Raw genomic sequence first — 12440 nt, forward strand, 5'->3', positions numbered from 1 at the left:
GAGTGGGAGTGCTTCGGGCTCAAAGTACTGATTGATTAGCTTTTGATCTTACGCACTCTGTCAGCATTCGCGTACATATGTATATCTTTCAATAAGACATACTATTCAAATAGGTGTTGTACATACATACATAAGCTATAGATATGAGTTTACTGTATTTCAGTAAATGCATAAAACCTTGAGCGTTTGTATGAACTCTTTTCTTTTGACTTATTTTATTTAAAGTAGCTTCAACTCCTACAATCTATTCCTCTAATTCTTCAAGTATTTAAATTATTTTGTGAAACTATTTTGGTAAGCGACTATAGGTGTTTATGTACATACGCATGGAGTAGTATTTTATTTAAAATGGGATGAGCTTGCATGAATGACTCATACATATTTGATTTTACACCTTATACATTGATCGAGATTGATAGCCAATCTCGGAATCTGTCTCATCATTATACACGCGAGGTTTAGATTAGAAGTTCCTCTTGCCATCATTTCGGAATTTGGAGGTTTAAATTAATCTTTTTTTATGGGCACATGTTCGTATACACATCCATAAATATGTATACAATTCAATAAGGTAAGTTCTACAAAGCGTGGACATCTCGTATGAAACTAAGTATGTACCTGCATAAATATGGAAGTACAAGGAATGCACTTATCCATGAATATGTACGTACGCCACTATGTTTGTATGTATGCGCGTACGAACACCTTACTTGTCCGGGTAAATTGTGCTTTACAATGTTTTCAGGCAATCACAGCAACACTTCTTTTCCAACACCATGGGAGTACACATATATCAAACCGACGCACGCTTCAGACTCAAAGTACTCTCAATGATATCAGTTGGCCGAAAATCAGGATCGGCGAACGTCTCATGATTGAGGCACCTTGTTCCGCCGAGGCATGTGCATGAACAGATTGATACGGTTTCGTCGTACTCTGTCGTATAATTTGAGTTAGCCAACAATTTGCCGTGCATATTGAAATTACTAGACTCGACATCATACGCGAGTTGTTGATTGGAGAGCGCAGCAGCTGCGGCTGCGGCTTGTTGAGCATCCTGTTCGTTACGCTTGGCGTCTTCGGCTTGCCTAAAAAATAAGTAGTTGTTTATAAAATTTTATCAAAACATAACTGATTAAAATAATGCAAATAGGCTGCAACTCGACACGCGCACACCGTTATTATAAATAATCGACGTCATTGTCGCTCATCACATAACGGCGCCCAAGTGTCACTGTACAGATTCACCACTTCCTAGGGATGTGGTGACTCACGCATGCGGAACTTTCTTTCCTATTACATTGTCATGAAGCGCAGTACTAGCAGATTGATACTGGCGGCAACTACCGCCAGCCCAAATAGTATAAACACCAAACTGAGCGCCACATAGCCGGGTTTATTGATCAGCGCCTGATCGTTTTGCAACGCCACATAGTCACCGAAGCCGATGGTTGTGAGCGTCACAAAGCAGTAATAGAAACTGTCGAAATAACTCCAGCCCTCGTAGCGTGAAAAGACTGCTGCGCCAGTGGTTATAATGATGGATGATAGCATGCCCGTTGCCAACATAAGATTCATTTCTGTTGCCTCGGTTTGGCTGCAATGCATATAACGTTTCGCGCGACGTATTATTACTGACGCGAATTTATTCAGACGTTCACCGATCGACTGGAACATGACCAGGCCCAGTGGAATACCCACCTGTAACGACATTATTTTAAAACTCTTTATCTGTGTAAATTATAGTCATTCTTATGCAACATACTACATATTTTGCAGTAAATCTGACTGTCTCAAATCTAGAACAGGATTGAAGGTCCGGTTCAGTTGTGCTTTACAAACTTTTAAAATAATTAGCACAAAATGAAGCGGCTCGAGAAATTGAAATACCAAAGGCCGTCAAATAGTAAGTAATTTGCGCAAGTCGAAAGTTAGTAGCGTATGCATGAGATATTTTTAGATATTATATTTAAGCCTTGAATGTATTTCGAATAATCAATTGCAATTTGGTACACAATTAATACACACAGATTTGAAAATATAATTTTATACATGCATAATTAGATCAGATTCTGTATGATGTTTGCACTTCGACCTCATGGTATTTTGTGCCCTCTACTCATCACAGTACTTCAGCCAGACCCAGTTCCCTTATTCAACTTAGGATGCGTTGGATTGAGCGTATGTGCCTTTCTTCTGGCTGCAGTTGGCCAAGATGTCTCAGCCTTCTCCACGCTATAGCGGATAATATTATTAAAAGGGTTTTTCAATTGGCGCGGGTCGATTTTGGCGCCCTGTGGCAGCCATTTTGTTTTGGTGACATCTGTCAAATCTTTTGTTTATTATTCAGTTGTTTATGCCAAATCATCATAAAAAGTTACACGATGGAACAGCACGTTCGAATGATAAAACTTTATTATCAAAATGAGTGTTCATTAACGCAAACGTTGCGCGCATTGCGCCTATTTTTCGGTAGACGTGGTGGCCCTTCCAATTTTGTATTGCCCATATTAAACCATATGGACCTAGACGACATGTGGTTCCAGCAAGACGGCGCTACCTGCCACACAGCAAACGCCATTTTATTCCATTTCAACATCTACCCGCCCTTATTGAAAAACCCTTTATATAGTTGCGGACATGAAAACCGGCTGGTACCAATCGGCTCACAGTAGCGTTCACTTTTCCTTAAATTAGGGTCAGCTGCTAAACATTATAACAGGAAAATATATCGAAACCTTGTCTAATGGTGAGTGTTCACCGATTCTTCACCTTAAGTACGACACACTATCGGAAACAAAAAAGAACTGAGCTCGCCATGGGTACATACCAAAACTGACTTTTTGGCAGGTGTCAACGGCTACACCCGCGTCTTAAAGAATTCAAAGAAATTTTCTTTTGTTCTATAAACTATCCCCCAATATCTTAAGACTTATTTAAATCCAGACAGTGATTCTCTCTCGAGCTAATCTTTCTGAAGCACTCTGATCCGAACAGGTTCTCCATGATTCTTCAAGAAACTCGAATTCGTTTCGTAATTATGGACGAAACATGGGCTCATCACAACACAGCAGAGACCGAGGAGTAGTCGAGATAGTGAATTGAAGGCAAATGGTCCAAGGTGAGTGCGTCGACCCACAAGGTTATGGCAGATCAATTAGTTTTAAAAAGGTATAACAGTGAGCGCACTAACCCATTTGGTCGAGAGAAATGTTCTTTTCCAACAAGACAATGTACCGGCACGCAAATCCGCAACCGCAATGACAACATTTCAGGAGTAAGGTTACAAATTGATCATTCATCCAAAATATGAAGAAATTGTGATTCCTTAAGAGATTTAGATTAAATGGAGCGCGATTTTTCATGGCCGTGTATTAATTATACGAAAAGAAAGAATGCGGATAAAATTGTGAACTATTCGATAGAAATTTTTATTTGTTGTGTCCTAAACCGTTAGAAAAAGATGCTTTAGCAGCACAACCATACTAACCGTCCCTTATTGCCACAGAAGCGCGACTGTCCACCGAGTTAGAAATGTCAAACCTTGTCCGTTTTGTACCCGTTCGGTCAGTTACCACAGAACTCCTCCAGACAGTCTAATTCTTTACTACAGGGCAAATTGAAAATATTTAAACAAGATAAATTTATAAAATAAACTAAATACTTACCATTGCGTATGCCATACAAAAGGCTTTGCCGCCAATCGTTACTGGTGTTGAATGACCATAGCCGATCATAGCCAGAACCACAGTGGCAAAATAAAATGCTCCAGCAAACTTCCACTGCGGCCCCGCTTTGTGTGGTTTGTTCTCGATAATCACTATTTCCATCATGCGGTAGTCTTCGGCGGTGACATTGTACTTTTTAACAAAATTGTTCTTCACCGCTACATTTGCAAGCATAAGTATAGTAATGTATACGTATACGTATGTATGGAAGTATGTTGAGTGCAAGTATATTGCATGCGCAAGTGTTAATATTTACATTTTCGGTGTCAATTGGAAAGGTTAGATTTTGGTTGTTTTGTTAGCGTTGTGTGATGGTGTATTGTTGTTTTTAAGAAGCATGTTTTTGTGACGTGATTTAGATTTCGAAAAACAAAATTCAAATAAAGAATTTTAAGAAAATTACATATAAAAAGTACAAATTTGATACAATTATATATTAATATACTTTGTTCAAAATTAAACTTTAACTTAATTAATTGAGAATACACCCAATTTTAATAGTTATAAAAATGAGTTTAAAATATTCTTAAAACTTTCTTTGTTTCAAAAATAAATTGCTTCGCTACCTTGCCGAAAATTGCTGAATGGTTTGCAATGTGCTTTTGTTATAGTAATATTACATGCAACAAATCCCTTTTAAGATCGGTGAAACTGACAAACTGAGTTAAAAAAAACATTAGCAAGAAAAAAATGCAAATATAATAACTAAAGACTATGAGTTGTTATATATATATATATATATATATATATATAATTGGCCCATACACCCTCTTTGCTGTTTGGCCGAGCTCCTCCTCCTATTTGTGGTGTGCGTCTGGATGCTGTTCCACAAATGGAGGGACCTACAGTTTCAAGCCGACTCTAAACGGCAGATATTTTTCATGAGGAGCTTTGTCATGGCAGAAATACAGTCGGAGGTTTTCCATTATCTGCCGAGGGGCGACCGCTATTACAAAAAAAAATGTGTTTTCCTCATTTTTTCTTCTTCGAACCCACGTTCTCTCTGAATTCCGGATGGTAGTCACGCATCAACCCACTCGGCTACGGCGGCCGCCGTAGTTGTTACGTCACGTAATTATCAGTGAAATTTGGTACTGATACATCTATAATTTCTGTGAGGCATCATCATTTATTATGCTGAATATAGAATTGCCTATTAGCGGTCAGCATTAGAAGCTTGTTCCGATCTCTATAAAACCAATGTGGATTGATTAAAAACTTTATAACGTCTCTAAATTGCATAGAAATGTCTTCCTTCCTAATAGAGCAGAAAGTGGTCAATTTGAGATACTAGTCCAACAAATGGAACTGAACCCGTCAATAGCGCGTGGTGTACACTTTTTGGAAAAACAAAAGTTTTATCGGATCTATAAACACTGACACTATTCGTTCGCCAGCTTCTGGCGATTGAGATTCTGAAGAACGGTAAGGAGTTATAAGTTGTGAATCCTAAAGAAATCTCGAATGAACTTAAGCAATGCAATTTCACCAAAATCTGCAGTGAACAACTGTTGTTACAGAAGAAGACGTCATGAGTAAAGCCGGATGCCTGGCATCACGGCGCCTTATTTGCATTTGGCAATTGCACATCTACATAAAAAATTATCTTTATGAAAACCAAAATTTTAAATAATGAATAGCGTACCAGCGAAACACTCAAGCTATACTGTCCTTCCCTCCCAACTTATAAGTGGAGAACGTTTTCGCTCCGGTCTCATGACATGCACGTGTGCGTCATCTATGCAAGCAATAGCGAAACGTTTGCTTTGATTAAAAGTAGTTTATAGTTTTAGTGAAAGGTTAGTGTTGTTAGACACCTCAAAACAGAACGAAATTCGTATGAAAGTAGGATTTTACAGAGACGTTCGACTAGAAGGGTGTTTGTGAATTTGTGCGTAGAACTCTTTTCCGCGCTTCAAAAAATAACTTTCATAAATTAAAACATTATATGTATGTGTGTAGTATAGAGACACCATAGCCCCCATCCCCATCATCAACACTGAACTGAAATACTTAGTTTTTGTGGGATACGGCACACTAGACAGGGCTAGCTTACTGAAGCGGCAGCCCTTGGTCGGGAAAAACAAGAGTCATTCTGGTAAAGTAGAAGCGACAGCCATCCCGGCCCCCACACGACACTAACCTTTTTACATGCCCCAACAAACCCACTCATCTAACACTCCTCTCCCTCTGGACCCAACCCATCGAAACAGCTAGTTTACTGGGCCTACCGTTAGATGAGCTAGACGAAGACGACCGGTGATTGCACTACACTGGCAGGGCAAAGTTACTGTTACAACAACAACAACTCAATTTTTGTTCCGATCTTGGGGGTTAAAATGGTACCGTTGGGAAGCTTTGAAAAGTTAATCGAAGAGACTAAATTTACATATGTACTTACAAATAGTAATATTATATTTTTCCATTTTTAATACATATTTCTATTATTCTTTTCTTTTTCTATTAATTGAGGTAAGATTTTTATTTTCATGTTTGTGTTTGATTGACTACTATCTACGTCCGCTGCCAAATTCAAACAGTTTTTGGTGCTTTATAAAGTTTTTTACAAATAATAATTAAAGTAAATAGATGCTGACAGTTTTAAATAATATAAAGCTTCAACAGTACAACTTTAACCCTCCATGTCGAATCAAAACCGACACAATGAACCAACCTAATATTTATCGGAGATAAGTTTTATTTTTATCTTATTATTTTAAATTAATTAGAGGAGTTGTATGAATTTACCATTTCAGCGTACTTTTCTTTATCTAGAGCACATCGTTTTATTTAAGTTACTATTTACATTGTTATTTTAATATAATTTGTGAATGATTAATTAAGATATTCGTCTGCGAATGAGTTTCTGTTCGTTACCTTTATTGATTACACCGAAAATTTTAATATTATAACATGTGAACACGATTGTATCGGAAGACTGACTAAAAGCTCAATTTTTTTCGAAAATTCAAAATTATTTTAGCCATTTATCGTGTATAATATAATATAATATAAAGAGCAAACAATACTGTAAATACGATATAAGCATTAGGAACAAGAGTATTCGTCTACCCCAAATACTATAGAAAAGCAAGCCAATACAATTACGTATGCATTTCGTTTTAGCATCTTAAATTGTTAATAGATGTGATTTTACCTTGCAAGAATTCCCAACGCTTCGCCTCGGTCCGCGACTCGAGGGAGTCGAAGACTGCCGCACCAATGAGCAAATAAGTGAATGTACAGACGACCAACGATAGGGTGCGAACGTTCTGACGCTTCATACTAATGCAAAAGCTTACTGATTGCGATATTCAAGGCGGGATTTGACTTTAATGTTATATCAGCACTTCAATAATATTCTAAATTTCTTATGTTCGACTTGGTTTTATTCACACCATTGTCAATTTTCTAGCTTTCTTCGACAACTAATTTATTTTAAGCAATTACAAATATAATAAACATTTGCTGGGCTTAAAATCAATAGTTTTATCTATGCCTGATTAGTGCCGATATGTATGCAATACAACATCGATGTTTGGAACGATACATCGATGCTCAGACCCGAAAAATATCGATGCATCGTTGATGGCAGAGCAAGGCGAATTTATTATAGGTGACAGCAACCACATATAAGTAAAACCCTACATGTATTTGTTGTTGCCTTTGCTACAAGCATCAAGTCAGAATACAATACAATACGAATGTAAACATACCAATACATACAAACAAAGCATATCATTTTGACGTAAGCCATATCTACGGGTGAATGCTGTCACCTATAATAAATCCACCTTGTGGCAGAGTGTACAGCCAAATATGATAAAACACAAGATTTCGTCTTTCAAAATCGTTGCGACTTCATGTCTCACAGAGAACGTTAAAGTATAGAGAAGTCTCAATGACAGGAACGTATGGAATTTCAAGGGGTACTCGTCCTGCGAAGACTGATCACCACAGACACATTTTTCATTTCATACAGAAACCAAAAACTGATCAGAGCTAATGTACTTGTACATAATTCACTGTAATCAGCTCTGTTAAGAAGTTCCCCACTGTCGAGTTGAGCGAGGTGAAAAAGGTTTCGCGGTCAGACTTCATTTTTGACAATTCACACTATTCGTAACTCGTGAGAAGTGGAATTACTCGTGTGTGAAGAAGAAGAGTAGGCAAAAACAATGAAAACAACCAAATACACGAGCCACTGCGTCGTCCGCATAAAAACGCAAAAATCTACGTTTGGAGGCTTTATATTCATTTGAGCTTTAACAATTTAACACGCGGCACTTCCTTTGCATTAGTTTGTTTAGTTTTAATATAAAAATAATCACAATATTACCAAGCCATTCAATCAATTTTTACAAACATGTAATTTCTCCTACTTTTGTTTGTTTTGTTCGTTTGTTTTGTATAATATCAAAACGCAAAAAGCTATATTTGGAGGCTTTAAATTCATTTCTGCTTCAACAATTTAACACGCAGCACTTCGTTTCCATTAGTTTGTTTAGTTTTAACCTAAAAATCACAATATTACCAAGGCATTCACTGAATTTTCACAAACATGTGATTTCTCCTACTTTTGTTTGTTTTGTATTGCACAGGGAGCTGACGTCAGACTTATCAAAATCGCGAAAAATAAAGTAACTGGCGCCACTTTAGATACTCAATCAATCAATGTTATGTTACAGTGTTTCCCGTTAATGTGATGAATAATGCCATATGCAATATTAAAAAATCAGAAATAGATCGCAAAATGGTAATGGCAACTCTTTACTTACTCTTCACTTAAATAAATGTCAAAATGTCTCCTAAATAAAAAAAATGCATGTAGACTTGGGCCGAGTTATTTAGCATCGACACTAAAACAAAAGCGTGAAATCTAATTTATTTCCAAAAAGTACTTAAATTCGCTGTTGCAAACGAAAATATGGTTCATTGCGCTTTATCTGCAAATTTGAATAATGCATCTTTATTAGTTGCTGCTTTTATATATAGAAAATATTATTGATAAAGTGATTTACTTGCCACTCATTTACGTTATCTACGGCCTCAAGCGTTTACTAAAACATTTTATGTTTCTGTATACATAAAAAACTCATTCAATTCGAATACAATTTTGGTACACAAGGATATTACACAAATAACACGTAAAATTGGCACATAGAAAAGAGCAACAGCATAAGGACATAAAATGATGCTTTTTGTTTTTAGATATACTTGACCTGGCAGCTGCTGCGTGTAACAAACAACTTTTTTGTGGGAAATAATGGAATGGACTCGGGAGAAAACACTTGCCCTTATAAATGAATACCGCAAACGTCGAGGTCTATGGGATATGACACACGATGACTATCGGAAAAAAGATGTAAAGCAAAGTCTTTTAATTGAGGTTAGCGAGAGCCTGGGTGGCAACATACCTGTTGGGGAAATCGAGAAAAAATTCCACACACTGCGTACTCAATACCACCGCGAAATAAATCGAATGAAGCGTAAAGAACCATATAATTCTAAATGGTTTGGTTTCAAGAATTTACAGTTTTTAAGTTCGCCTATGGCTCGGCGTTTGTCGAGGGGACGTATAAAGAATGAAATCACTGAGGATGGTACTGTTACCACTAAATATATCATAAGAGACTCGACCGGACAACAACCTGAGAGTAACGGTAGTTCTGCGCACTCGAATAATAACATAAACGAAGAATTTTTAACAATACACCAAAAGCCCCCTACTATAACTATAGAAACCATAGCCAATACGAGCCGTCGAAATACAAGCCATCGAAATACGAGCCGGTCACGTGCTTTAGAAAAACTAATTGAAGAAACTACCAAAGATGTTGAAGATATTGATGACAAACCAAAAATGTCTGTTTCCCTTGGTCACCAGGGTTACAGTAGTGAAATACATACAGAAGAGGAACTGCATAATCAAAGAAATCATTCGGAAAATCAAACAATGGAAGAAGAGGATGAAGCAATGGAAACACTGCACTTACAAGGGGAAGAGGAAGAAGAAATTACCTATCCTCCGTCTACGGGCCCTGAGGGATGCGAAAGCGGATCGCACAATCAGCAAACTCTTCATCATGCGCCAATACCTACACGGATTATAAAAATACAACGTCGTGATACATGCAATGAAGCTGAGTTCTATGAGGATGAGTCGGAGCAACCGCATGAAAACAAGCGCATTTTTTATGAAAGCACTGGACAGCAACATTGTCCATCTTTAGTGACGTCAACACCATCAGCAGCTTCGAATTCAACAAACGCATTGCTTAATCCACAAGTCAAAACTCGCCAGCATAAACGACAAATTCAACTTCCAGGACGAAATTTGGATGAAAATATTAATGGAAAATCAGTGACGCAAGTGCTACATACGTCAGGGGCCCTGCGTGATGAGTTTACAACGTATGGAGAGTATGTTTCTAATGAAATGCGTAATATAACAAATCGAGAGGTGTTACTGGGCCTCAAGCATAAAATAAATACTGCTCTCTTTGAAGCACAAATGGCAGAATTGCAAAAGTGAAAATATGTCAATCAAATACATTTGTTAAGATCTTTACATGCAACCGAGGGCGATTGTTCCGCTGGGTAGAGCATTCGACATGGTTGGGAACAAACACAAAATACTAGTTAGTTATTTTTAAAACTTTTAGTGTATAAGTTGGTAACTGCAGAAATTTTTATATAGATTTGATAATAACTTCAAAGAATTATTTTAACAGAATTGTTTAAACAATCACTTTTCCTTTAATATTGAAGAAATTTCCAAGGCATTCTTGTATAAGTTGTTCATTTTCATTTTGAAGATTAAGATAATTAGATGTATTGTTGCTGGTTTGTTACGTAGATACCTATAATGTTCTAAAATTTGCCTTCATATAGTCTTATTACTAATGAGGTGCGGAATAAAAATGGCGCGTTCAATTACATAATTAAAACAAACTTAAACCAAAAGTCCTTGTAGTTCTGTGCATAATAATACATAGTATTTGTATATGTGTATGTATATATGTATGTTCGTATTTAACAGGGAATGTATAATGACAAGGTCTAGAAAGCTTTTGGCCGATTTTGCTCGGTGTTTTAACATGATCAAAGCGAACCAACTTTTAAATATAATAAGTAGTTGCAAATTGTCTGGAAGAATTCACCTCTTTATAAAAGAAATACTCTAAATACAAAACTATATATGAGTTAATATTGGGAAACGTGAAGGAAAAAGGAAAAATGTAGAAAATTTTTAATTTTTTTTAAGGCGTGAGAAATAATAAATAAATAAAAACGCGCGCTTGTCGATATCAAATACTTGAGATCGGATGCATCCAAATATATTTTGCTACGTATAAAGTTCATGGCGGTAGCAATTAACAATATCGCATTAAATGGAGCTATTTCCTTTTATTTACTTATTTATGTGAATTGTAGTCGTTTAATTAATTTATCTCAACATTTTTGCATCATGTTAAGAAAATAAAATAAAAGTAATTTAAAAACACAAATTATGCATTATGGGGACAATTTTCAAAAAAGGATTGCATATTCTCGGCATTTTTTATTTTATTTCACGGAATATGAATGTGACGTAGTTTTAAAAAATAATGGATAGTCAACAAAATACCCATCAAGTAAGTAAATAATAAACACATTTTACCGACTGGAAGTAACTAATTTCTTGCGCTATTTCGGTGCTCAGCTCAAGTTGTGATAAATTCCGATTTTTCGAACTCTTTGTAATTGTATATATTGAATTTGTTAATATATATATACATATATATATATATTTTTTTTGATAATACTGCATAAGAGAACAGATTTAAGCAAAAATAACTATTTTACATGGTCATCCAGTGAGAATAATCATAATAACGTATTTCTCTGTCCGTAGCTGTATGTAGAAAAGAACTTTTTTTGCATATATTAGGTAGGTAGTAGGGTTGATTGTCAAAGCAAGTATTGAGAAACTAGAAAACAAATAAGGAATTCGCTTTGTTTCATTCTGAGCTGACAGCCATATGGACACGGTGAAAGAAAAAAAAAACAACTCAGCTGATTTACCAACACCATCTTTAATACATTCGCCTTGAATAAATCGGATAGCAAGTTAATGTGGAAACATTTAAAACAGACCATATGCTTTAAAGGTGTCGGCAATATCAAACTGTTAACCGGCGCTAAGCGCATTTGAGAGAATCAGTTGATTCGCTTATGTCTTGAGGTTGTGACAGCGGTTTGTTGACGAAAAAACTGAGACTGTGTTGGTGATATACGAAAAAAAATCGGCACATCCAAGTTTCTTCGTTGCCGTCTGAGTTGGACTCAAGAATTATAGAATACAAGATTACGCCTTCCGGATTCGCTGCGACGTCATGGCACAAGAATATACAAACAAAAGGAACATACATTCTTGCCTCAGCGTCATATTGGAATACGTGGAAACACCTTAGCAGACGCAGCAGCAAAATTTGCCACTAAGTCGCCGTTACACACAATATACAGTTTTAACAAGGTCGACCTAAAAAACGCAACTAACAAAGCAAATCGACAACAAATGTTACAACGATGGCAAAACATAAACCATTATTATAAATGCATTAATCCAAGCTTCAACCCTCCAATCTTCCCAGCAACAACCACAAAGCGAAACATGATTATTTATACCCGTTTTCGGCTTGGACATACACGCCTGACCCACAGCAACCT

The 12440-nt window shown here is 36.5% G+C and overlaps 2 protein-coding genes across 3 annotated transcripts; one reads left to right on the plus strand and one right to left on the minus strand.

Moving 5' to 3' along the window:
- Positions 1–142: 142 nt before the first annotated feature.
- On the minus strand, positions 143–7236 carry LOC129243860 (two pore potassium channel protein sup-9). Its single transcript, XM_054881246.1, has 4 exons — positions 6886–7236; positions 3669–3886; positions 1301–1701; positions 143–1088 (listed from the first exon to the last, which is right to left on the minus strand). The coding sequence occupies exons 1-4, from the start codon at positions 7010–7012 to the stop codon at positions 794–796; spliced, it is 1041 nt and encodes a 346-aa protein (XP_054737221.1). The 5' UTR covers positions 7013–7236; the 3' UTR covers positions 143–793.
- LOC129243849 (uncharacterized) lies at positions 2712–10694 on the plus strand. Of its 2 annotated transcripts, none has more exons than XM_054881232.1 (2): positions 2712–2749; positions 8940–10694. In XM_054881232.1, the coding sequence occupies exon 2, from the start codon at positions 8995–8997 to the stop codon at positions 10261–10263; it is 1269 nt and encodes a 422-aa protein (XP_054737207.1). In that variant the 5' UTR covers positions 2712–2749; positions 8940–8994; the 3' UTR covers positions 10264–10694. The 2 variants fall into 2 exon arrangements, with proteins under 2 accessions (XP_054737207.1, XP_054737198.1); XM_054881223.1 differs by lacking the exon at positions 2712–2749 and adding an exon at positions 8550–8875.
- The last annotated feature ends 1746 nt before the right edge of the window (positions 10695–12440 follow it).

Source organism: Anastrepha obliqua, chromosome 1, assembly GCF_027943255.1.
Source record: "Anastrepha obliqua isolate idAnaObli1 chromosome 1, idAnaObli1_1.0, whole genome shotgun sequence".
NCBI lineage: Eukaryota > Metazoa > Arthropoda > Insecta > Diptera > Tephritidae > Anastrepha > Anastrepha obliqua.

Excerpts from the sequence above, each read along its gene's own strand:
- LOC129243860 (XM_054881246.1), bottom strand. The coding sequence starts at position 7,012 with ATGAAGCGTCAGAACGTTCGCACCCTATCGTTGGTCGTCTGTACATTC. Across the intron at positions 3,887-6,885 it reads GCGTTGGGAATTCTTGCAAG|CGGTGAAGAACAATTTTGTT; the intron begins GTAAAATCACAT and ends TTGCAAATGTAG. Across the intron at positions 1,702-3,668 it reads TTTGTATGGCATACGCAATG|GTGGGTATTCCACTGGGCCT; the intron begins GTAAGTATTTAG and ends ATGTCGTTACAG.
- LOC129243849 (XM_054881232.1), top strand. The coding sequence starts at position 8,995 with ATGGAATGGACTCGGGAGAAAACACTTGCCCTTATAAATGAATACCGC.